This window comes from Dromiciops gliroides, chromosome 1 (assembly GCF_019393635.1).
Source record: "Dromiciops gliroides isolate mDroGli1 chromosome 1, mDroGli1.pri, whole genome shotgun sequence".
Lineage (NCBI taxonomy): Eukaryota > Metazoa > Chordata > Mammalia > Microbiotheria > Microbiotheriidae > Dromiciops > Dromiciops gliroides.
In genome coordinates this window covers 750,946,079-750,972,636 of record NC_057861.1, presented here as the reverse complement: position 1 = coordinate 750,972,636, position 26,558 = coordinate 750,946,079, and the positions used below count along the sequence as shown (strand labels likewise).

Sequence of the window (26,558 nt, the reverse complement as noted above, 5' to 3'; positions counted from 1 at the left end):
TTCTTTGGGACTCTGACACCCCCTTGTGTCCTTTCTAGCTTCTTGGACCACAATTTCCTTATCTGTGAAGTTGGGCTAAATGGCTTCCAACATTCTTTCTAGCTCTAAATCTGAATCAGGTGTGTTCAGAGGCCCAGGTGGGATGATATATGTGTGTGTGTGTGTGTGTGTGTGTGTGTACACATACACATATACATATACATACAGACACATATATGTGTGTCTGTATGTATATGTATATATGTGTGTGTCTGTATGTATATGTATATATGTGTGTGTGTATGTGTGTGTGTATATGTGTGTGTGTATATATATATATATATAGTACTTTGCAAACCTTAAAATATACTGGAAATGGAAATTATTATTAGCATTATTATTGAGTGCTATTAAAAATTTTTACTTCAAAATAAAATATTCGCAAAGTCAGAAAATCTGCTTTAATTTTGGGAGAAACTCCCACAAGCCCCAACCATGATGACAAGAGCACAAAGAGGTTCCCATGTGGACACTGCAGAAGCCAGAACAGAACTTTTTCATCGCAAATTCCAATCCTTTTTTAGGCCTCATTTGTTTAAATGTCCCCATCTCCCTTTGACATGTTTGACGCAGTCATCATTTTAGGAGATGTGAAACAGTTCCTTCTCCTTTGACACTGCTGTCCCCTGATTTGCACCTATTTGCTTTTCTGTATCCATCTCTAGATATCTTTAAGCAATTACCTTCTTCTTAGGAAGTGGAGGGCATCTTAGAGAAGGCAATTCTTAGGCTGACCAGTCTTGTCCAGCCGTCTGCCAGGACATAGGGAACCATTCTCTCCTTCCATTAACTAGAAAAGCAAGAGCACAGAAGGTGCTGGTCCCCCATAAAGACATGAAAGTGTCCTGGTGTGAAAGAAAGCTAAAGTAGGAACCTACTGATTATGTGGAAGGAGGTCCCCTACCTGAAGAATAAATAATGACGCTGGACACCCTCCACCCCCAAGGCTAGAAAAAGGAATCTGACACCTTGGTGGGAGGTGGGATTTGTTGTAGGTCAAGTTGAAAGTGTGAAACCTATCCAGGAACCTGTCTCCTAAAACCATCCATCACCAGTTGAGTAAAACAGGGCAATTACTGATTATGACCCACCTGAAGCCTTGGAGCCAAACTTTCTCTGATGGTCCTGGTGAAGGGAATATTGTAAGAGTTGTCTTCCCTTGTCACAGAGAAGACAGAAACAGGGAAGGGCAGGAGCATTGCAATTTATGTGCTGCATACAGCATCCTAACCTCAGTGTTTCTCACTAACCTTTTTTCTTTTTTTTTTTTTAGTGAGGCAAATGGGGTTAAGTGACTTGCCCAAGGTCACACAGCTAGTAAGTGTTAAGTGTCTGAGGCCGGATTTGAACTCAGGTACTACTGACTCCAGGGCCAATGCTCTATCCACTGCGCCATCTAGCTGCCCCTCTCACTAATCTTAATAGTGTTGTTTATTCAGGGGCTAAATTGGACCTTGGAGGTCCTGAGAAGCATTTCATGTAGAGCCTCCTAAGAGCTATGAGATCCACTAGGGCACAGAAACAGACTGAAGTCAGTTCAGGGCATGAAACTTGACCAAGTAGATTCACTAGGACACAAAAATTCACCAGGTAGATTCACTAGGAAATTGTCCTTATAGATTCATCAGGGCACAAAACATTTGCCTAGTAGATTCACTAGGACATAGAAAATTCACCAGGTAGATTCACTAGGAAATTGTCCATATAGATTCATCAGGGCACAAAACATTTGCCTAATAGATTCACTAGGACATAGAAAATTCACCAGGTAGATTCACTAGGAAACTGACCAAATAGATTCCCCAGGGCACCAAAAACATTGACCAAGTAGATTCACTAGGGCACAGAAATCAGCACTTTTCATTGTACCTTACAAAGCGCTTCAGGAACATCAGTTCAATGGCACTTTCCATGTCACTTTCCATGTACGCAAATTCCATTTCAGGAAGGATGCAGCTTCATATCATATAAAGTTAAACAGATGATGGAATCTGAGGGAACTGGAATCCCCCACAGCCAGGGGTGTTAAAGCTTAAAGGTGCAATTTAGAAATGGGGGGGGGGTCACATGCTTTACCATTCAATTTGAAAGCAGCCAGTTGCAAAGTTCTCAGTGGAAGGAAGGTTACTCAGAGCTGGAAAAGGTAGATGGAATCAATAGTCCTTTAAAGGGCCAAGTCAGTGGAAACAGACACTGTGTGTGTGATTGACAATTAATGCCAGACTTCTTCCAGAAACAAACTGAAAGGCCACCATTCTGACACTATCAATGAAAAGAACTCCCTGGTGCTCCCATTCTCCTTCTCTGGATATGCCCACATCCCTTTCCCCACTCCCCCAAGCTTCCTCCTTTCTGCCCTGGGGGTTCTCTTACATAGTTGTCCCAGAACTAACTACTGGCAGGTCAAAATTTCAGCCTCATGCAGACACAGAGATGCTTAGTATTGACCCATTCCCTGCCAAAACACAGAAAGCCACAAGCAAGTTTGCAAGAACATTCCCATGGCATTGGCATGCCAGGACCGGGCAGTCCCTTTTGGATTATTTAATGTGGGAGAAGTTCGACAGTGTCCAAGGTTTAAGGTCATTCCCAAAGTGAGGAGAATGGGAATCCCAGAGAGTAGCTTAAGGCTAGCGGCATCACAATGGGAATAGAGCAGATCTCCACTCCCACAGAGGAAGAACTGTAATATTCATCAATATTTGGGGGTGGGGAGGAAGTTAGCACAGGGACAGGCTTGGGGTGGTCAGGGGATGGGCACATTCTGAGCTCACAATAGACATTGGCAAACACTATTCACAGCCACAGACACCAATGAACACAGCTAGACACTCACACGACAATAATACCAGAATGCAATATATTTTTTAAAAATTATATAAAAGATAGTTTCTCACCCCTTAAAACAAAACTGGAACTTTGGTTTATAGGATCGGTTATGCCCAAATGCCCTCCTCATCATCCTGTGGGCCAGAGATTAGGAGGTGCACAGGCAGGAGGTACGCATTGGAATGAAAGAAGAAAAGGTTAGTTACACCTTGGTGCATTTCAAAAGCAAACTCATCTTGGCTCTTTTTTTCTTAAAGGACAGAGAAAGTTGAAGCACCCCATCACCAACTCTGTCAAATGTGCAGAAAGTTTGTGTCTATGGCAACCCATACAGAAAACAAAGAACTGCCCAGCTCTACCTCAGTGTCAAAATGAATTAGGAGATTAGAATTAGTCTCTATTAAGAGATGTGGGTGAAGGAGAGACATGCATTTTGAATATGTTGCAAGAGGAGATTAAGGTTTTTATTTTTTTTTTAAATCAGCAAAGGAGCAATTAGAGTAATCAAATACCCCATCCTTTCTTTCAGGCTAAAAGAGTATCAGGAAAATCTAAAGAATGAAAAACCCCATCTCCTGATCCAGAATAGTCTTTGTCCCTCACACTTAGAGGACAAGGCCCTCCTTAAATCCCAGGGGGTTCTCAGAGCACCTCATTGTCTCAACTTAGTAATGTCACCCTATTCTCTGAGGCTCTACCAGTAAAAGGCAAGGGAAGGCTGGAATGTCCATCAGCTGCTGAAGGATGACCAAAAACAGCAGGTGGTTTTCATGAAGAGAGACTCAAGCTCCCATTTGCTGGAATGTGGCAGAATGCTGGCTTAGGTGGAACTGAATGTTTTGGTTAAACAAGGGCTAACCTTTTTATTTCCAGCCCTATTGAGTGAAAAGTTCTTTAGATGCCTCAGGCCTCCTTGACGCCACAGTATTGAACACTTTCTCCAATGAGGAAGGTCCTGGTGATATCTCAGGCCATCAGAGAATCACCATTTTAGAGCTAGAAGTAACCTGAGACATTGTGGAGCCCACCCTCTCTCACTTTATAGATGAGCAAACTGAGACCCAGAGAATTTAAGTGATTTCCCTAGGGCCACACAGTAAGCATCTGGGGCAGGATTTGAACCCAGGTCCTGACTGCAAGTGCCACATTTCAGTCACTACAAGTCTGTCTTTCATCATTTTATGGCTCTTGGCTCACTGGGTCCATCTAGCACTTTACTACCTGTGTAGGCTTTGTAAAGACATGAAATGACTTTAGGACTCAGTTTTCTCTGTAAAAGAAGTAGCCAGTGGGTATACTAGATTATGTGTGTGTGTATGTGTATGTATATATTAGATATAAGGGTACTGGATGTAGAGTCGGAAAGACCTGAGATCAAATCCTGCTGCAGATGCTAGCTCTGTAGTCCCCAGTAAGATCCTTTTAATCTCTCTCAGGTTCAGCTTCCTTATCTGTAAAATGGAGTGAATAATAGCACCTGCCTCACTAGGTAGTTCTGAGGACCAAGTGAGATAACATGTGGAACATGCTTTATAGCCTTAAGGCATCATAGACATGGTAGCTAGGATAATTAAAATGAGGAGGTTGTAAGCAATAATCTCAATGGCACCTTCCCAGGTCTAAGATCTGGGTGATCTGTGATCCTACAAGCAATAAGTGAAGACTCGATGACTTCAAGATTCTGGGAGCCCTAAATCTAGGCTCCAGACCCACAGATAGAGAGGTGTAGGAGAAGAGACTAAAATGTCCTGCAGGAATGTCAGAGGAACAAGGCTACAAGACTATAAGGCTTTTCTCATAGCTTGCCTCTTGGCCTTAAACATTAGGCCATGCGGTCCAGGGATGGGCCGGGGGAAAGGGGGTATGGGGCGAGAAAAAAATCTGGAACACAATGTTTTACTTAGTTGGATCCTGGTTAATTGAAATTTTGCCTTAATACTGAGGCCAAAAACAAGCATCCCACTAATTGACTATTTTTGAATTTGTTTCATAGACTTAATAAGTGGTGGTTTGAGGTATTTTTTGTTTGTTTGTTTTGCTTTGTTTGTCATTAGATGGATCTTGGGAATCCTTTAAGAGACACATTGAGATAGTAGAAAGGGTACTGAGCAGAAAGTGCCCCCTAAGACACTCAGTTTAAATAGGTGGACAAGCCACTGAGCCTCTCTGTTTCCTCATCAGTAACCCAAGACAAATAATGCCTGTGGTCCATGCTTCAAGGGGTGGTTTTGGGATAACATTGATAACAAAGATCTTGGTAGAGCACACCACTCTGTGCCAATGGTAAGTATCGGTCACCACTGACCCTCTGTGGCAAGGAGACGTTTTACAAGGTCTTGGGAAACTCAGGAACTTGACATTTTCGGAAGGACCCTTTTTGACAGACTAGAGGCCAATACAATGCCTTCCTGGGCGGGGGAGGGGCGGGGTGTGCTGGATAATGTCTATCAGGTCTAGACATTTGAGAGAGACAGTGTTGAGAGAACTGGAACCTGGCTCACATCCTGCTTCTGACACTGACTCAGTGACCCATGGGCAAGTAATTGAACCTGTTTGAGCCTCGGTTTCTTCATCTGTCAGATGATAGCCATAGAATATCTAACTCTATGCAATAGAGTTCACCCATAAGATTGACATGAGGTTCAAATGTGATAACGTTTATGAAACACTTAGCCAAGCTGAAAGCTCTTATAGAAAGGTCAGTCCTTAGAATTATGAGTATAATGATGGTGGTCTGACATCACATAAATGAAATCTCCTTCTTTGGCTTGCCGAAAAGTAAGGGTAGTCCCATTATACAAATTAGTAAAGAGTGATGATGGAGCTGGGGTGTACTAGTAGAAGGGAAAGCCTTGGATTCAGCCAGAGTCACATTCAGATCCTGCTTCTGACATAATAGCTGTTTGGTGCACAGATGATAGCCATCACTTAAAATCACTACAACTTAGGTTCTTCATCTATAAAATGGGTGCAGTCATGGCTTTGAATTCAACCACCTGAATATTAACCCCTTTGAATATCAACCCCCTGCTATGATGGAAAGGGCACATGTTCTGGCAGGGCAGAGAAGGCATAGGTTCAAATCCCACCTAAGTCTCTTAGACTTGAAGCAAGTCACTCAATCTCCATTGGCATCAGTTTCCACATTTCTGAATTGATCCCTCAAGCCCTCGGTCTATGCTCCTATGTAGCTGTGTGATATAGTAAATAGAGATCCGGACATGGAAAAAGGACGATGTGGTTTCAGTTCTGACATAGACTATAGTTGTGACCCTGGACAGGTCATTATACTCTCAATGTATGAGAGTGGGCAGGTCATCTATCCTGTAAATACCTAAGATAATGCTCAAAGACTCTAAATTACTATACCATGAGTCAACAGTTTGCCTCAATGGAGGGAGCTTTCTGCACTACGAGATCTCAACTTCAATGAAATCATACGTCTTGACACCATTCCCCGCCTCCCCCCCGCCACTCACAAATAGATCAATAAGAGGCAGTAGTTTCAGGCTCTGTCATTATTTGGAAATTCTGGGTACAGAGAGGAGACAGAGACAGAGAGGTAGAGAAACAGAGACAAAGAGAGACAGAGACAAAGAGAGAGACAAAGACACAGAGAGAGAACAATAAGTAAATGAATCGAATGAATGAATGAATAAATAAAATGGAAAGCTAGCCCAGACAAGAGTCCAAATCTGAACAGTCACACACTACAGGTGTGACCTTGGACAAAACATTTAACCTTCATGATTCTGAGCTTACTCATCAATAAAATGAAGGGTTAGAGAGTATGTTCCAACTCTAAATCTATGATGCTATAAAAGAGAACAAGCATTCATTAAGCACCTACTAGGTGCCAGGCACTGTGCTAAGTGCTTTACAAATACTATCCCATCAGAATTCATTACTGATGATTCTCCTTGAAAATAATTACACTCCATTTTCCTCTTAGGATGGTTCATTTCACTTGGTGTTCAAAGCTTCAGAAATTGGATGGATTTGATCATTTTTTAAATCCTCCCACCTAGAACTTAAATCGAGGGAGAAAATCACCACCACTAATTCTTAACATTGAAATTTGCTCTAATGCAAATTACTTGTAGTAAATTAAATCTTAAAGAAAATAAGTGGTAATTAATTATGATTGAAACAGACAGGAATTTTAGCTTGAAAATATACACTGCCAATATCACTAGTGTTCCCAGTCTACTTGTAGGAATAAAAAGAGCTCCCAGTTGTCAACTGTTATTAAAAACCAGATGTTAAGATCGATGTCTTGTATGCTGTGGAATAGAGTAAAGAACTATGACAGCCCAGTATAAACTCTGCTAACATTTAACATTGGAGAAATGTGGTTACATCCCTTTAAAGGGAACTTAGACTATTTCTGATTTTTTTTTCTGTTGTGTGCTCCTGCGAAGGAAAAAACATGAGAGAAAAATGTCAAAAATGCTTGGTCCCCAGCTCTTCTCCCCCACGTGAGTGCTGTAGTTGACCCTGCTCACAGGAGTCATTTGGGCCTTGGTGAAGGTCCATTTGGAAACAAAACACAAAAGCAAAGCCACAGAAGTGAACCAGAGAGAAATCCCGAGATTTCCCAAGCATGTGCAGTGACTTCCCCGCTGAGACGCTTGCATTTTTTATATGCAAATGTTCATTTACTCAGCAAGCTTACCTCGAAAAAATGTGCATTTTTGAAACTGAAAAAAAGAAAAGGATAAACATCACTTGATCCCTGACTCTCATTTACATGCAGAGTTATTTGGAAATGCTATTTTTTCCCCTTTTCCTACAGACCAAGGGCAGAATCTTCTCTTTTCATTGTTTTTCTTTTTCTAACTCTACTCTTGAGTGGACTTTTTGGATGCTGCCGAATAGGGTTTTGATCCCCTGGGTGTTCCTCAAGAATGTTTTTTACTCTGAAAGATGCCAAGCCATCCAGCTGGGGATAGAGAAAAGGACTCAGTCATCTAGACATCGTGTCTGCATGATGCCAAGCACTTTGGAGACTGGGAAACATCCAGATGACTGACAGAAGTCGACAGGCCCTGGCACAGAACACGGAGAAGGCCTTATGGTGTGGAGCCTTCACTATTAAATCAGATCCTTAGGAATCTGATTGTCTTTAGGACAATCACATCTACCCCCTTAACCTCAGTTTCTTTGTCTGTCAGAGGGTTGGACTAGGTTGCCTTTAACATCTCTTCTGGCTTGAAAGCTGCAATTCTATCATTCCTCCAAAAACTGTTCATGGAGTACCTATTTATTATGCCCTGGGCATTGTGGGTACAAAGCAAATATTTTCTTGCCCACAAAGGGAGATATAATGTATAAAATAAGTAAAGAGATGATCATTTGAGGGTGGGAACTACATTAATAATAATGATTTTAATTCTAGAGAGAACTTACATAGGTATAGAAGACATTCAATATTTTAAAAATCAGAGCAGGGTCCTGAAATATCCTGGGACTATTTCTAGCTGAACCTTTTCACAAACGATGAGAACAATGAGATAGTGATAATAACAACAACCCAGAGAGCATTAAATATAAAAGAATAGTAGCAGAGTAGTGACTTGTCCCAGGACACACCTATTTGAAGCCTGTCCAAAAGGAATGGAATAAGAATAATAGTAACATGTTATCCTTCTTTAAAGTTTGAAAAACACTTTATACAATTTATCACATTGTAGCCCTACCACAGTTCCCCAAAGAAGCAACTCAAGTTATTATCCTCATTTTATAACTGAGGCAACTAAAGCAGAGAGTGTCACAGAGCTAATCTGTGGTAGAACCAGGGTCTGAATCTGGGTCTTCTAGATTCCAAGTCCAGCAGGCTATCGATTGTGGTTCACCACCTATCAATTACTGGTTATCCCACAAAGGCTAGAAAGGTCTTTATCGGTCATTGAGCCCAATACTCTTATTTTGCTGATGAGGAAATTGAGGCGAAATGATGATTTGCCCAAGTGGCTTCTCAAGGTCACAAGGTAGTAAAGGACTATAAGATGGAGGTGGGGGGATTAGGAGAAGCTTCTATTGGGAGACAAGTGGCATTCAGAAAATGCCTTAGTTTAAGGAAAAAGAAAAAATAAAATTATCAAAATCACCAAGGGCTCTTTTAGTAGTCCCTTTATACCCCCTGTATGTCACAGGAGGACTGATTGCCCCTTTAGGGAAGCAAGGACTGCTCCGAGGTCACCATTTCAGTGGTGCTCAAAATGGCTCCCTCTGATGAAGAGAATGGAATAGAATGGACTAGTAGTCCCTCACTGTGGGGCTGTTTACCTCACTGTGGATATTTTGATTTCCAGATCTAAGGTCACGGGACCATATGATCATCATGACAACCAGGAGAGGATTTAAATGGAAACTATAGTCACAGGCACTGAGCACTGCAAAAACCTAATCTCCCGAAGAACACTCCCATATGAGTTCTTTGTCTGTCTACTTGTGTCTATACATCTCTGTATTGATTACAATTCAGCATAAATGAATGCCACACGGACCTCTAAATTTTTATGTGACTCCTCGGTAGTTGCACAGCATTGAGGGGTGGGGGGGTGCAGAAATTAATCAGTGTCCCCCAAATGTAGTCTGAAAGTTACATGGCCATATCTTGCTCTATCTGAAAAGGGGGTCAAAGTGAGCTTAGAAAGGAGGGCTGTGACAGGGTTACCTTCAGCCCACCGAATCTACCCATTTATCCTTTTTTTTTTTTTTGCAGGGCAATGAGGGTTAAGTGACTTGCCCAGGGTCACATAGCTAGTGAGTGTACCCATTTATCCTTGCATGGGGACACAGCCTTCAGTAAGGCAGCTAATTAACAGCTTGCTATGAGGGGCAGCAGAAAGAGGTTCTGAACCATTAGGACAAGGGCAGTCCAAGGTAGTATTTCCCTCCTGCCCCCATATAACTCAGAGACTTATCTGAAACTTCTCTGAACTCTGCAAACCCCAGAAGTCTGCAAAATCTGCCTGTATGTGTCATGAAAACAGGATTTCGACGTGGGATTTACGATGCTTTCTGCTTTTGGTTCGGCCAGAACACCGCCCCCCCCCCCCCTCATGGCATTTCCAGCTGTGGGCTTGGCCGGAGTTAGGAATTACAGACACTTGCAAAAATAAAAACAATAGGGGTGAGCCTGGGAAATGGGGCGGGGTGGGGGGGATGAGTCTTCACAGACCTATAATAAGGTTTATCTCAGGTTCAAGTCTAAACAGTCCTTCATCCAGCCTTCCTCCTGGAATAACAATTATAATAGCACATGTTTGTATGTCTCTGGATAGCGAGAGGGGTTGTTTATATGTTGCTATAATTCATGTTTATATATTGTAGCCCAGATGTGGAAATCTGCCCATTCGCAAATAGGCTTACCTATCCCAAAGAATTCCTGAGGTCCTAGCCAATTCTTGGGGTCCCTAAAATGCCATCCAGAAGCAAATATTAGGAGGTTATCTCTGATATTTAGCACAGAGAAACAAACAAATCTTTGCTTGTGTAGCTTTGGAGAATAGAGAAGCCAGAGAAATGAGTTTCCCTTAGTAAACTGTGCTTAGTTCGGGTCAGAGTTCATTGGGTATTTTCCTTGCTGTCAGCCCTTTTCCAAAATGTGTTATAAAAAACTAGGGAATAGATTGTCCTGAGGGGTTCTCGACAGTGTCAAGAAGAAATACATAGCTTCAAACATTGGATAACATTGAGATGAAGAGAAAAGGGGCGGGGAGGAAGTGATGTTATTGTGGGGGCAGATTCCAGAGCAACTGGCCAGAGCGTGGGCGTAAGTTTCTTGAGGTCATAGACTGCCTCATTTGTCTTCATATATCCTGTGCCTGGCATCATACCTGGCACATGGTAATCACTAAATACATTTTTTTTTAGTGAGGCAATTAGGGTTAAGTGACTTGCCCAGGGTCACACAGCTAGTAAGTGTTAAGTGTCTGAGGCCAGATTTGAACTCAGGTACTCCTGACTCCAGGGCCAGTGCTCTATCTACTGTGCCACCTAGCTGCCCCACTAAATACATTTTCAATGAATTTAAATGAGTGGAGGAATTGAATGTCTTTCTGACATTCTCCCATATATGTGGGTATTTGTGCAGCTGTGTACATGGGATCATGGAATCACAGATCTAATTAGAGCTGGATGAGACCTTATTACCTGGCATGCCTAACTGCTTCATTTTATAGATGTAAAAACTGAGGGAAACTAAGCTTAAATGACTTTCCCAAAACATACAGCCAGTAAGGCAAGGTTCAAACTCAGGTCTTCATCATTCCAGACTTAGCACTCCAGCCACTGTGCCACCTAGTTACTTTCTGCTTCATTAGAATGCAAGTGTTTTGAGGGCAGAGATAGCTTCACTGATCTCTTTGTATCCTCAGTGCCTAGCACACAGTAGGTGCTTCATCAGAGCCTGACAATTGGTTGATTGGCACCAATGTCCATACTGGCACTGAAGAAGCACAGAGTTGTGATGAGAGCCTCCAGATATTCAAGCAAAAAGTGTCATTCTACCAAAAGGAAAGGCTCTGGTAAATTTCAGTCCTTCCACTGACAATTTCATTTTTCAAAAGAAGCAACAAGGAGAATTGTGATATGGTCCTATTTGACCAGTGATGATGAGTTGGGTTTGCTGGAGCAGAGAGGATGCTAACAATGGAAATTTTGGCACCAGAGAAGAGGATGCTGACATAGGAAGCAGGTGTGCAAAAGCCCAGAGAAAATTCCTATGTCTCTATGTCTGGAAGTCTAAAAGGAAAGAAAGTTCCAGATTTCCTTACTGGCAACATACAGTGGTTGAGCTACATGATCGTGAATGTCCCTTTCAGTTTTCTCATCTGATGAGTTGGACTCAAGATGTTTGGAATACAGGCAATAAATGTGTTGGTTGCTGTGGGTCAGGGAGAAATCAGGGAAGGTCAGAGCTGGTTCTCCTCCTTAGTATATAAAAGCAGCTCTCATCCTAGTAGATGGGGCAGCATGATTGTGTTCCTAGTGAGACTCTACCTCTTGGCCAACCACCTCCATTTGCCCGTGCTGACCCTCGGACCCACTTTTACCTCTGCCTTTCTGTTAAATCTGCCTCCTATTAACTACCAATTTATCCAAGTTAGCTACCATTAACACTGCAACAGCCGAGTGTAATTTGCAAGGCTTTCTGACTTTCCTTTGGTGGCTGTCCCACCACTGCCTCCACTGACTTCTGCCCCAGGGAGACTTCCTGCCTGCCTGTCTGATTAAACTCCTACTCAGCTGATGCTCACTAATTAGCCAGCTGCAAGCTACACTGGAGCTACCCCCTCCTGCTTTGGGTTCAGCCTGAGAGTCTACAGGGCAACATAGTAGACCCCAGTAGGCCCCCAGATAACCCTCCAGAAAGGAAAGCTCTCAAGAGTGCAGTTTCAATGATGCTTCCAATGTACCTCTATACACCTGTGTTCTTGCCCCATGAGAATGCAAACTTCCTGAGGGAAGGCCCTGTTTTACTTTTGTCTTTGAATTCCCAGCATTTAGCACAGTATTAGGCATATAGTAATTGTGTAATACATGCTTGTTAATTGATTAAGGAAGAAAAGAGGGTGATATTTAAGAAGATCTATATGATAAGATACATATGGTATGATCTATATGATCCCTAAGGGTTTTTTAAAAATAAAAATGAGGAAATGGATCAAAATGGGGGGAAAGCAAGGTGGTCAAGGTAATAAGAGGGTAGCCTGACAAAGCTCTGGGTATCATAGGAGGGTACAGAGGATCAAGAGGAAAATAAAAAGCATAACACATGAGGAATGATTGGGGGAAAAGCTGGAGTTATGTGGCTGCGAAAAGAAAAGATGTGATGGAGTCGGGATGATACTTGACATGTCTGAAAGGTGCCATGTGAAAGAGACTCCACTTATCCTCTCTGGTTCCATGGAACACTACTAGTACCATCAAATAAGTTTAAGGTCACAGTTTTGTGCTCTGTGTCGAGAACTGTTTCTGAACCCTCATAATCATCTCAAAACATACCAAGCAGCCTAGTGAGTGAGTGAGTTCCTCATCATCAGATGTGTTTAACCAAGGATGCTGGACAGTAATATGTGAAGACTATTTCACAGGTAATCCACAGCTCATGTGGGGTGCAAGACTGGAAGACCTCTATGATTCTTTCCAACACTGAGATTCTATTCTTTTAATCTGTGAAAATTGTTCCTACAACATCATCATTTCCATTCAACTTTCAGCTCCTCAAAGGAAAGAACTACGTCTTTCACTCCTCACAAAGTCCCTGACACAAAGCTCTGTACACTGCATGTCCAAATATTGTGGAATGGGAAAAAATGGAAGTTTTATTTCTTCCATTTTCTAAGATTTGAACAAGGCTTTTTACTCATTTCACCTTCCTATCAACAGTTAAATTCACACTAATACAACAGAAAATTTAAAAGTAAACACCTTAGCTCAGTATTCAAGGCTCCTCATAATCTGGATTGTTTATCTTTCCAATTTTATCTATTTTACCTTGATCTCTACATTGGAGCTAAGTTGCACTACTTACCACCTCACAAACACATATCACCTTTCCTCACCTCCTTGCCTTTTTTCACACCATTTCCACACCTAGATTAGCTTTCCTATTCACCATCCCCTATCATTTCCATCTGCTGGAATTCACTCATTTGTAACAGGAATGAATTGGCCTATGGGGACCTGCCCTTGAGGGTCATGCAGATATTCTCTGCTGGGTTTCCATCTAAATGACCGTGGAAATTTGCAGGGAGCTGATTTCTGGACACAAGTATTTAGAAATTGGTACTATTTGATCATGAAAATTCTTCTTATTGGTTACGGGGCTGGAAGAATGGATGCCTTGAGTTGCTGACTAAGAATTAACTTCATAGTCAAAAGGGAAACCCATATCTTCATCATTTGTATCATTATAGCTGTAAGACCAGACTATTTGGGGTTGTTCCCAAGCATCTGGTGAGGGACAGGCATCAGTCCGAACTCCCAGCCAGTCATGGCAGCTAGGAGCACATAGGAGTCTCTGTCTCTTCATGTTTATTCTTTTTTTATTTTAGACAAATGAATATTCTGAGTTGGAAGTACCTAGGGGACCTTGTGAATTTAAGGGATGCTGAGGTCCTATCAGTGGTCTCACTGGGACTCAGAGCTGAATGATGGCTGAGGAGTCAGGAAAGCGCCAGTGCCCAAGGGCAATAGAAAGCAGAAAGCTACAGACACAGACAGGAACCTTAAAATGGCAGCAGAGGACATGGATTTGAAAGCAGAAAGAAGTCCCAGCTGTGAGCTTAACAGAAGCATGGATCTTTGGGACCTGGCTGGACTTCCTCCTCAGCAGAGAGCTATCCTGAAGCAGAATGTCATCAGGGCTCCACAATGGGAGAAAGGTCTTCCAGATCCAGGAGTCAGATGTCCCTTTGCCATAGATACTCTTTATACATATTCCTTGTTACCACTGTACTTGATGGTTCTGGTCATTCTTCCCAGGACCCTTCTGTGTTCACAGTGTGTGTGTAACCTGATATATAAGGAATGCTTTTACCAACTATTTTTACTGTACATTTTTAGTAAGTCCCTTTTCTGAAGCTCATGGAGTCAACTGGTCAATAGTTAATGGAGAACAAACCAATGGAGGCTCATGAGCAATGCTCCTAGAGTCATAGCACCTCAGATACCTGAAAGCAATAGTAATTACTCCTCTAGACAACTGCAGAGTTGGGGAAGTTGCCTCAAGGAGAGTTTTACAGTTCAATTATTCATTCAACAAGCATTTATTAAGTATCTTTTATGTGTCAACCAGTACAGTAGGTGCCAGGATACAAGGACCAAGACAGAAATATCCTTTGCTCTCAAAGCAAGGAGACAGGCAAAAGATAAGAAGCCTACATTCTACCCAGAGGAAGCAATGTGGACAGAAGAAAATAAATACTAAGTTATCTAGGACACACTCTCATTGAAGGAGATCAGGAATCGGTTTGAGGAGAAAGTGGCATGTGGGTGATGTTCCTAAGGAACAGGTCTGAGCGTGTGGTTCCCCTGCTCAAAGAGCCTCGGAGGATTCCTTTGTCCTACCCCTCTATTTGACATTTAAAGCCCATCACGATCTGATCTCTCTAGGTTTATTACTCATCACTCCCCTTCACCCACTTAACCTTCCATCCAAACTAACCTATTTGATGTTCCTCATACAGGAAATTCCCTCCCTGGGCTCTATGTCTCTGCAGTGGCTGAATACCCCTGCCTGGATGATGCTCCCTCCCCTTCTAATCCTGACCTCTCAGAATGCCATGTTTCCTTCAAGGATCAGCTCAAATGTGACACCTCCCCCCCCACCTCTCCCCCAACCCTGCACAGGAAGTCTGTTCTATTTTCCCCCTTCCCTTTAACTTATCTTGATAATTGAATATATTATTATATAGAAAGAAAAAAATTACATATATATGTGCAAATAGTATCTACTTCCCCTGATACAATGTAAATCCTCTGATGGCAGGAATCTTTTCCTATTTGTCTTTGCCTTTCTAGTACCTAGCTCAATGTCTGGCACGTATTAGATACTAAATAAATACTTGATAGATGGATGGATAGGTCTGAGCCTTGAAAGAAGTTAGTCATTCTAAGAAGCTAAGGTGAGAAGGGGGTCCACTTCAGGCTTGGGGCACAGCCTGTGCAAAAACATGGAGGTGAGGGGGGGGCAGCTAGGTGGCATAATAAAGCCCTGGCCCTGGATTCAGGAGGACCTGAGTTCAAATCCGGCCTCAGACACTTGACACTTACTAGCTGCATGACCCTGAGCAAGTCACTTAACTCTCACTGCCTGGCAAAAAAAATGGAGGTGAGAGATGGAATGTATAGAGTACAGTGGGCTAGTTTTAGCTGAAACCTAGAGACAGCATGGCATAATGAATAGAGCACAGGACTTGTAGTCAGGAGGATCTGGGTTCAAGTTATGACAGACCCTTCCTACCTGTGTGGTGCTGGATAAAGCTATTACCATATATAAGCCTCATACAGCTTTTATGCAATAGAATGAGCCCTAGATTTCATATGATAGATAGATATTATAGATACGATAGATTTCATATGATAAAACCTAGGTTCAAATCCCAGCTTGGCTATTTACTATTTGTATGACCTCTGACACAGTCCCTTAACATACTTAGACCTCAGTTTCCTCAACTGTAAAATGAGGTAGAGGGTTGAATAGAAGATAACGAAGGTTGATTCCTTTCTAAGTCTATGTACCTATAAAATAAAAGGTGTTTGAAATGGGAATTCCAACAACCTCTGGTTCCTAGGCATGTCTGACATGATATGGTGCCAACAGTGCTGGTAGGATTCTGAGATTATGCCAATCACCTTTTAAATTTCATTTTCCCTTTGGAGATAGTTTTGGTCTGTTCTCCATTACCATCTCTTAATCTTTTCATAGACTGGTAGTTATAGTGCCACTGAAGCTCAGTCTGCTACTGGGGATACTATTTAAAGAGAAAAAGTAGAAGAGGAAACCATCTTTGGCAATCCACGATGGATTTCTTTGCTCTCAGGCATTTCAAGGTTGGCCACCCCTTTTCAATGGGGGATTGGGCGGCAGTGCCTCTTAGACAAACGTTGCAGGATTAAAAGAGCAAGTTGAAAGGGAATTAACCATCCGAGGTCGCCAAGATGAGTTATGTCCCTAAGCCCTGAATCCTGGGATGGGTCTGAAAACCCCTGTTGACTCAAAAGCTACCATGACAAATCTCTCAATGAAACGCAAATGCGGGCAAAGCAGGTGCTGCACCTTTATTTACAGCAAAGTGGGATGATAAAGAATAAAACATTTTAAATAAAATTCCTTTATCCCAAATATCCTAATGCCCAAATCCTCCCTGGACTCAAACCTTCTTTGAGGACAGATCCTTTCTCAATAGATGCTAACGAGTTTAAGCTGTCCTGGCTACCTTCCTATAAGGGAAGACTTACCTGAACAGGGCTTATCAAAAAAGCTTTTCCTGTGACTGCCTGAAAGGAATCAGCATTGTAATTAGGCTTAGATAACTGGCTGCTCCTCTCTGAAGCTGGTCTTCTTGTTTAGACCCCCTACCTCCTTCTCCATTCCCATTTGGTGGCCTGGGAAGCCAGACCAAAGGAGGGAACCATTTAGTGAAAGACACAAACCTTCAGCTCTTTGCCAGTTTCAAAGTCCTGCCTTTCACCTGGTTGCTCATAGAGGCTGGAGATTTTCAAAGACATCCCCTGAATTGCTGTGTATGCTTTCTGGCCAAGACACTTGGTATGGGTTTCCATACTGAATTTTTAGTTGCTGATTTTACAAGTGCCATATTTCCTGATTTGCTTAGCACAGTAGATAAGTCAAGGACTGGTGACTTGACGCAGGTCAAAATCCCTTTATAATTTAGCAGGAACTCAGTGACTTAGTGGCTAGAGTGCTGAGCCTGGAGTCGAGAGAAATCCCCTTCCTATGTTCAAATCTGGCCTTAGACACTTGCTATCCTGGACAAGTCACTTAGCCCTGTTTGCCTCATTTTACTCATCTCAAAATGAGCTGGAGAAGGAATGACAAACCACTTTAGTATCTTTGCCAAGAAAACCCCAAATGGGGCATGAAGAGTCAGACACAACTGAAAAGAATACAACAGAACAAAAACAAAAGACTTAGAACATTGCCTGGGGATCAGAGGTTAAGTTATTAGCTTATGGTTATGGGGCCAGTAAGGGAGGCAGAAGGTATAGCACAGCGTTGTTAAAATGCTTGTTTGATTGGCTGGAAAAATGACTGGATTTGGAGTCATAAGATTGGAAGTGAAATCTTAGCTCATTCACTTACCCAAAGCTACCTTTTACTGGGGGGTGGGGAGAGCAGGGAATGAGCATTAAATGTCACACAGCTAGTAAGTGTCAAGTGTCTGGATCTGGATTTGAACTCAGGTCCTCCTGAATCCAGGGTTGGTGCTTTGTCCACTGCACAACCTAGCTGCCCCCCAAAGCTACCTTTTTTGTTTTGTTTTTGTGAGGCAATTTGGGGTAAGTGGCTTGCCAAGGGTCACAGTGCTAGCAAGTGTTAAGTGTCTGAGGTCGGATTTGAACTTAGGTCCTCCTGAATCCAGGGCTGGTGCTCTATCCAGTGTGCCACCTAGCTGCACTGCCAAAGCTACCTTTTAAAAATTATCATATATACATCTAGGTCCTGATTATGATAAATAATGACTTCCCTGAAGTAACCATATCTTAATAGTCTGACCTATTTGAAGTTATTATGTAAAGCATGGTAATTGGTTTTAACCCATAGACGTATGCAGGGTAAATTAGAATAACATGACCCCTTCAGGGGATTTGATATTTTCACTAATAGGCGCCTAGCTATAACACCTCCTTCCTTACAGTCCAGACAAACTATCCACCCTGCTGTTCCTCACACAAAGCAGTCAGTCTTCCTTCTTTATGCCTTTGTATTTATGGTCCCCCCCCCCAACACACACACACTTAGAATGCCCCTCAATATCTCCTCACCTCTGCCCCTTAGAATCTCTACTTTGTTTAAAATTCTTCTTGAGCAACAGGATCCAGAGGTTCTTAATCTGTGATCCAAGAACGTTTTTTGTGGGGTTTTATTTATTTATTTATTTTTAGTGAGGCAATTGGGGTTAAGTGACTTTCCCAGGGTCACACAGCTAGTGTTAAGTGTCTGAGGCCGATTTGAACTCAGGTACTTCTGACTCCAGGACCGGTGCTCTATCCACTGAGCCATCTAGCTGCCCCTTTTGTGGGTTTTTTTGCTTTTTAAAAAAATATATTTTGGATAACCTTTTCAATATAATTGGTTTCCTTTGTAACCCTAGGTATTTTATTTTATACACTTAAAATCATTATTATGAGAAGGGGGACTTGGCTTCACTAGACTATCCAAAGGGGTCCATGACACAAAGCATTACTGTTCCATGGTATCTTTCCTGATCCCTCCTCTACCTGACAAATAACCTTATATTTATTCTGTACATATTTTCAACATCAATGTATGTATACTTGCATGAGAGAATGTAAGCCTCTTGGAATCATATTCTCTGAGTCACCCACCATGCCTGGCATGCTGCAGGTAGCTAAGAAATGCTCGATGAATCAAATGATTGGAAAGACCATTTGCAGTTAGGAGCCCCAGGTGCAAATCTTGGCTCTGGGAGCTTGAGCAGATAACTTAAATCTTGTCTAGGTTTTCGCTTCCTCGTGTGAAAAATGAGGGCTTAAGCTACAATAGAGGATCATAGATTTAGGCTGAAAGAAACCTGGACATTACCCAGTCCAGCCTTTTGACTTTACAGACGAGGAGATTGAGACTCAAAGAATCTTGGTGAACTGACTTAGGTAAGTGGCAAAGGCAGGATTCAAACCCTGGTTCCCTGGTTCCAAATCCAAAGGCTCTTCCACCTCACTGCCTCTAATTCTATAATCAATAAGTATCAGAAGTGGAATTTGAACTGAGGAATTTCTGAATGCAGATTAAACACTCTGCACTATATTACTTGTCACACCTAAGCAGTAGTAAAAACAGCTGACATTTCCGTAGCTCTTTAAAGTTTACAGTGTTTTACCTGCACCACCTCATTTCATCTTCCCAACAGCCAGGCAAGAGGGGTTATATTATTATTCTTATTTTACAAAAGAGGAAACGCACCCAAGGTCATTACGTGATTTGCTCAACATCACCTAGCTAATATACATCAGAAGCATGATTCTAATCTAGATCTCCTTGTTTCCAAGTACAACCCTCTGTTCTAAAGGCTACCCTGACGCCGAGTAACTTTGGTGCTTTGTGGCCTTAAAGGGTGTGGCCCAAAGTAGAGAATGGTTTTGCCTCTAACTGTCATACCTTCTAAGCATCCAGTGAGCTCTCTTCTAGTAAATGAGAGCCATGTTGATAGAGGTGTTCACCGGTCCTGGATTCAGGAGTTCCTGAGTTCAAATCCGGCCTCAGACACTTGACACTTACTAGTTGTGTGACCCTGGGCAAGTCACTTGACCCCATTGCCCCGAGGGAAAAAAAAGATAGAGGTGTGAAGTTTCCTCATTCTATGTGAAGCCCCTATTCCAAGCCCTTTTTCAAGAAGGAAGCTGTAAGATTAGACTCAGGGCCAAACTTTACAATCCCTTTGTAGGGTGAGCAGGGGAATCCACTATCTCACTTAGAATATGGATATTAAAGCATAAGATATGCAACTTTACTTATCAAGTTACTGTCCCAGCGGATTACAAAGTCTTTGCTTTTTCAGCTGTTCTGGAGATATACTTGAGTTGGCTACAATACAGGGCAGTTAATTTTTCTTCTATGGAGGAAACACAAAAACTTATATATACATAATGTGTTCAAACACAAACTCCATGGAAGCAAGGAAGAGAATTTCCTAGTTAAACATGATCTTGAGAAATTCTTCCATATGTGGAAAAGTCTATGCAAGCCTGACATATAGAGATATATACATATATACACACAGGACAGTCTGTATACATTTATAGCACATTCATTTAACCTCAAAACATAAAATAATTTCTTTCTTTTTTTTTTTCCCTTAGCAAAAGCCAGGAATTATGCCTTGATGTCCAGAATTCATATTCTGGAGACAACTGAGAAAGTCGAGTGTATTATCTGGGTATCCAAATGCAGAGACCCCTCCTCCCCTGACTGGACCCCTCCCACACCAATCTGGGCTACTTTACTAGTGAAGCTATAGCTAAAGTAACATCATCAATAGAAGCCCCCAAAAGATTATCAGCAGATGTGAGGAAAGTGAAGCAAAGAAGTAAGTGGTTGAAGTCAGCCCTTTGTGAAGTGGCTGCAGGTGACGGGCTGCTGGGAATGTTTATATTCTTGGGTGCACTGGGAGATCATCACTAAATCCTCATTAACAGAATCCATAACATAAATCAGCTGAGAAAAGACATGCTGGTTTTTACTCAAATGAAATCACTGAGATAACATATGTAAAGTGCTTTCCAAGCCCTAATATTCGATATAAATGTGAGTAATTACTATAGAGAGGGACTGGACCTGGGATTTCATTGATATAAGAAACTCCCAGATGGGAGTGATGGCTGGTGCCTCCTCTGGAACTTACAGATGTCAGGAATTGCCTGGAGCCCTGAAAAGACCTACCTCCTGTCACCAAGTCGGTGTGTGTCAGAAGTGGGACTTTTTTCCTGAGGTTATCCTGGTGCAGAGGCTGACTCTATATCTACCATCCCATCTGCATCATCTTCTTATGGCTAATGCATTTTAAGATTTTCAAGGTGCTCTACAAATAGCATGGCAATGTATCTTCACAACAACTCTAGGAGACGGGTGCTATTATTATCTCCATTTTGTTGTTATTGTTTCGATCGTGTCTGACTTTTTGTGACCCCATTTTGGGTTTTTTCTTGGCAAAGATATTGGAGTGGTTTACCATTTCCTTCTCCAACTCATATTACAGATGAGGAAACTAAGGCAAACAGGGTGAAGTGACTTGCTCTGAGCCACACAGCTAATAAATGTCTGAGGTCAGATTTGAACTCATCATTTACCAACGTCTTCAAAGGTGATTTTTCACTCTCAGTATTTAGCCAGCTTCCTAACCAAATCTGGCATCAAATCACTGTCCATTTCCAGTAAATTTGTAACCTGATTGATAAGACCCATTAGATTGTGAGGTCCTTGAAGTCAGGGGCTGTCTTTTGCCTCCTTTTGCATCTCCAATGCTTAGCACAATGCCTGGCACATACTAAGCACTTAATGTGTATTAACATACATGCTCCACAAAATACCTGGTTGTAAATCATAGTCCAGACAATAGATTTTCTTCATGCACTTGCCTTTGAATGCATAAATAGGTGAATGTTTATTTCAATGATTATGGAGCTAATTTAGGAGGCTTTGCAACATTCTATGGTTTAGTGCAATTGGTACAAACAGGAGCATCTGAAGGACCTTATCATCTATTGAGAATCTCTTTCCAACTTGTCCATTGGGTTAGGCATCCACCATGATATAGGAGAGAAATCTGGATATGCTGTGGCTGTAGCATTAGACTCTGTTCTCAACCTCCTCCATGATGGTGGCAAACGCATTTGGTGAGCAGATGTCTCCCTACTCTAGGGCCCACCTGACATTAATGATTTCCTTGACATTTCCCCCCAAAATCATGTCACCACCTCCAGGGCTCTATCTGCCTGCCTGTCTATCTATTTGCTCCAGTAATCTCATACACTGGAATGGAAGAGGGGGAAAGACTCTTGGATGACACAAAACAAGTCCCAGATTCTGGCCCTATGATCACTACTTATCAGCCTTTAACTTTAGGTAAGTCCTTCCTTTCTTCTTTCATTTCCTCTCCTTTCTCCTTTCTCCTTTCTCCTTTCTCCTTTCTCCTTTCTCCTTTCTCCTTTCTCCTTTCTCCTTTCCTTTCCTTTCCTTTCCTTTCCTTTCCTTCCCTTCCCTTCCTTTTTTTTCGGGTGGGGCAACGAGGGTTAAGTGGCTTGCCCAGGTCACCCAGCTCCCAAGTGCCTAAGGCTGTATTTGAACTTAGGAAAAGGAGTTCTCCTGCCTCCTGGCCTGGCGCTCTATCCACAGTGCCACCCATTAATAATTATTCAATTAAAGTGTTACAATAACACGGATGATGAGAATCATATTTGTGATCTTCCTTCTCTAGCTGTCCCACTGAGAGCATTGTGTCTGCTTCCAGATTCTAGGCAGGGATTCCTCATTTCTAATTTATTGAAAAATAATCCCTTTCCCCAACCCTCTCATTGAGAATTAAATGACATTAAGCACTCCAGTCTGTGCTACGCTACTTTCCAGAAACAGTATTCTATTACTCCTGCCCCCATGCTTAGGGCTTGTGTGACTTTGGACAAGTCACTTGCCAGGCCCCCAGGGCTCAGTTTCCTTATCTGTAAAATGAAGGGGGCTGGACTGGATAGGCTGTGAAGTTCCTTCGCCTCCTATACCTGTAATCCTATGAAAACAAACACGTATACATGTACACACATATCCACAGGCCCCTGCTCACCAAGGACCCCCATATGACTGAGGGTGTATCCCTTGGGTTAATACCTCCATTTTCTTCTGCAAACCCATCTGATTAGATGAGGGGGCAGAGGAGGGGGAGGGGAGACAGATTTGAATCTCTCCATCATCTGGTAAGAAGCTTCAAAAAAGGCTTCTAAGGAAATGGATAGGAGGCTCAACTTCCTGCTTTTCAGGATCAATATGATAGAAGGAAAATTTGCCTTCAAACACATGCTTCTGATTAGAAATGCTACTGGAAAACTAGACGGGTGCTATTTTTTATTCCTGACAGGACTAGGTCAGAGTATTCCCTCACCTGACATTACTCCAAACTCATAGTCTTTGAATGAAATTTCCCCTGAGTTAAAAAAGCAAAGAGGAGGAGCAGGAAGGAGGAAAAAGGAGTGAAATAATGGAGGGAGGAAGGGAGGAGCAGAAAACAATCCCTTCCTGAAATTTCTATCAAGCTTTGAATTATTTTTTTTTTCAGTAATATTCCTTTCTTGTCTTCTTGTCTTCATGAATACTGGTTTTGGAATAGAAGACATAAAACCTAGCTGCCCCTCTCCCCACTGGCCTCTCCAAGTTTATTTGTGAGCTAGCAAAATTGGATGGACGGTCCAAAGAGACAAACAGACTTGAAGGAAAGGAAAAAATCCTAAGGACTGGAGTGATCTCAAAGAGGAAAGGGCCTCTCAGTAGGGAGGGAGTTTCCCTTCCTAGAGGTTATAATGTAGAGTCTGGATGGTCACTGTGGGGAGATTTTATAGAGGGGTTTCCAGATCAGATATAAGTTGGAATAAAGGGACCCTAAGATCTCTTCCAACCTTGAAAACAATTGAGATTCATAGCTTCAATTGGGTCAAGACAGCTGAGGACATGGTGCTGTCTGTGCCAAGGCACCATAGGAAGTGACCATTATCACTCAGGGGCCAGCATCTACTTCTAGAGTCAGTCTTGAAACAGGAGTTGGGCTTATTAGGGAAGTGGGAATGGGGCACATTATTCATCTGTCATGGGATCAGAGATTTAAATCTAATAGGAACCTTAGCCACCATTTGGTCCAAGGTCCTCATTTTATAGATAAAGAAACTGAGGTTCAAAGTGATTGGTTCATTGGTCAAGTGATTAGACACAGAAAGAACTGGCAGAAAAGCTTGGTTCAAAGCCAAGTCATTTGACTCCAAATCCCTGCCATCACATTGCTTCCATGGCCATTCAAATCCCACTAGACTTGGAAGCAAGGGTAGATAAATGGGTATGTTTCATATGGGAACAGTGGGTTAATCAAAACTATAGGCTTAGAAAAGGGGTCTGTGGATAGATTTCAGGGGGTCTGTGAACTGGTTTGGGACACGTCCTTTATTCTCACTAAACCCTTACTGAAATTTAGCATTTCACTCTATTATTTAAAAATATTATTCTGAGAAGGGATCAACAGTTTTCATCAGACTGCTACAGTGTGTGGGGGAGAGAGAGAAGAGAGAAAGAGAGGGAAGAGAGAAAAAGAGAGGGAGGAGAGAAAAAAGGGAGGAAAGAGAAAGAGAGGAGAGAAAGGGGTGAGAGGGGAGAGACAGAGACAGAGATAAAGACACAGACACAGACACAGACACAGAAACAGACAGACACAGAGGGAGGGAAGAATTCCTTGATAAGCAGTTCCTTTGAAATCCAATGCCTATCCTATGACCCAACTTAGCTACTTAATAAATGTTTGTTAAATTAGCTTGCTTTCCAGATCTATGGGAATAGTTAAATATATAGATTAAGAGCTGGAAGAGACTTCAGAGTTCACCTAGCCTACCTCCTTTCTGCTTATTTTACATACAACTCAACTGGATATTAATTGACTTGTTTATACTTACTTAAACACCTAGTAAATGTCAGAGGCAGGATTTGAACACAGGACTTCTAAATCTAAGTGAAGTCTTTTGTCCAATATACAAGGGCCTCTTAGGGTGTTTTTTTTTCCACTTGAGACCCCTATTCATCCGAGAAATGTTTATGTGACCCTGGGTATATAAATATATAAAATAGATATACATAGCATTTTACTGTTGCCAAATATTTTGCAACTCCCACATTGAGTTATGTGACCCCAAATAGGCTCACGACCCAGACTTTAAGAAGCTTTGCTCTACAACATGTTTCATCTTTAAAAGAGCAGTTGCCCTGATGGAATTTAGCCTCCTAATAGCAATAAAAGAGGCAACACAATGTGGTGCATAGAGATCATAGAATTCAACCTGGAAGGGACTGTCAAGATCACTTTGTCCAACTCCTTCATTTTACAGAGAAGGAAACAGAGGCTGAGTGGCTAAGTTGCTTGCCCATGGTCACCCAGCTGGTAAATGTCAGAGGCTAGATCTGAAGCCAGGTCTTCCTGCCTCCAAGGTCTGCACTCTGCTGTACTATCTGAGGCAAGTGATGGATTTCTTAACATCCTGCATTTTTTGATGGGTAGTCTGCATTCAAAGAAGACAGTGTCATTGGGGATTGACTCCATCATGACATTTCCAAGCTGGCTTTTGACTTCTGAAAACTCCATTGTATTACAGCATCTTCAAGATCACCTAGTCTGACCCTCACATTTTAGAATTGTGTAAACCGAGGCCCAAAGAGTGAGATGTCTTGCATAAGACTGCATTGATTACAAACAGCAGAACCTGGGGTGGACCCATGCTCTCTGCTGCCTCATTGGTGGCTTTCCCCACTATATTTTGACTGTTAATCCAGAATGTAGAAAACCAATTCTATATCCAAAAGGTAGAGAAGCTACAGGTGATAGGACAAGTCAGCTTTTGCTCCCATGGGTCGTGTTGATTCCCTTGTTCTCATTGGCCATAACAACTCCCTCTTCTGGGTTACTGTGTTTCCTAGCCTCTATAAGGTAAAGCTGATGGTGCTGGAAACTCCCTTTAATACAATGGCCCCTGGTGTGTGTTGTCTGATCTCTCTATACTAGCTCAGTCATGAATTGTCTTATGGTGAGGCACAGACAAGACACTGGGGAAGTAGGGAATGGGGGAATATGTTCCCTAAATACAGAAAAATCAGACCTTGAGTATGAGTGAGACAGCTATCAGCATTCAGGAAAGAGGGCTTTGAGGAATGTGTAGGAGGATGGGCAAACACCAAAAAAAAATCCCTCAGATGTAGAAAACAGTTTAAAAAACCCTTTCCCCACTTTCTTATTAGATCTTATCATAAAAACACAACTTAAAATTAGATTTTAAAATTTTACAACTCTACAAAAAAGTTCATACATTTCTTCTCAACTTATGCATTAAGAATTTTGAATGTGTAGTTGACTCTCTGCTTGAGCTGTTGGTAAATATCTTGGAATCTCCAAAAGTAGAATTGTACTCAATGCTGGGGGAGAGGTGTGGTGGAGAGGGGCAGGACAGCTCCTGAGGGTGGTGGGGTGAAGCTTCTTTAAATTTTAGTGGGAGCCCAGATTTATTTTTTGCTTCCTTTAACTTTTAATTAAATTCATCAAAAATTTATTAGATGTTTACTATATGCAACGTGCAAAGACAAAAATGAAATTATCTTTTGCCTTCAAAGAGCTTCTCTTCTCCATGAACTTCCTTTTAATTGAGTGTTAGTGATTTAGTCATATTTAGTCAAGCTTCAGGAA

The 26,558-nt window shown here is 42.0% G+C and overlaps 1 protein-coding gene across 9 annotated transcripts in view; it reads right to left on the bottom strand.

Annotated features, from left to right (window-relative positions):
• Positions 1-26,558, bottom strand: part of ERC2 (ELKS/RAB6-interacting/CAST family member 2) — a 1,007,143-nt gene that overhangs the window by 197,456 nt on the left and 783,129 nt on the right. For 2 of the 9 annotated variants that reach the window (XM_043976682.1, XM_043976683.1), the window contains exon 19: positions 2,937-3,002. The exons of the other annotated variants lie outside the window; for them this stretch is intronic. In XM_043976682.1, the coding sequence (XP_043832617.1) occupies positions 2,976-3,002 (27 nt within the window). In that variant the 3' untranslated portion in view covers positions 2,937-2,975. The remainder of the gene's footprint in view (positions 1-2,936; positions 3,003-26,558) is intronic. 9 annotated transcript variants of the gene reach the window in all.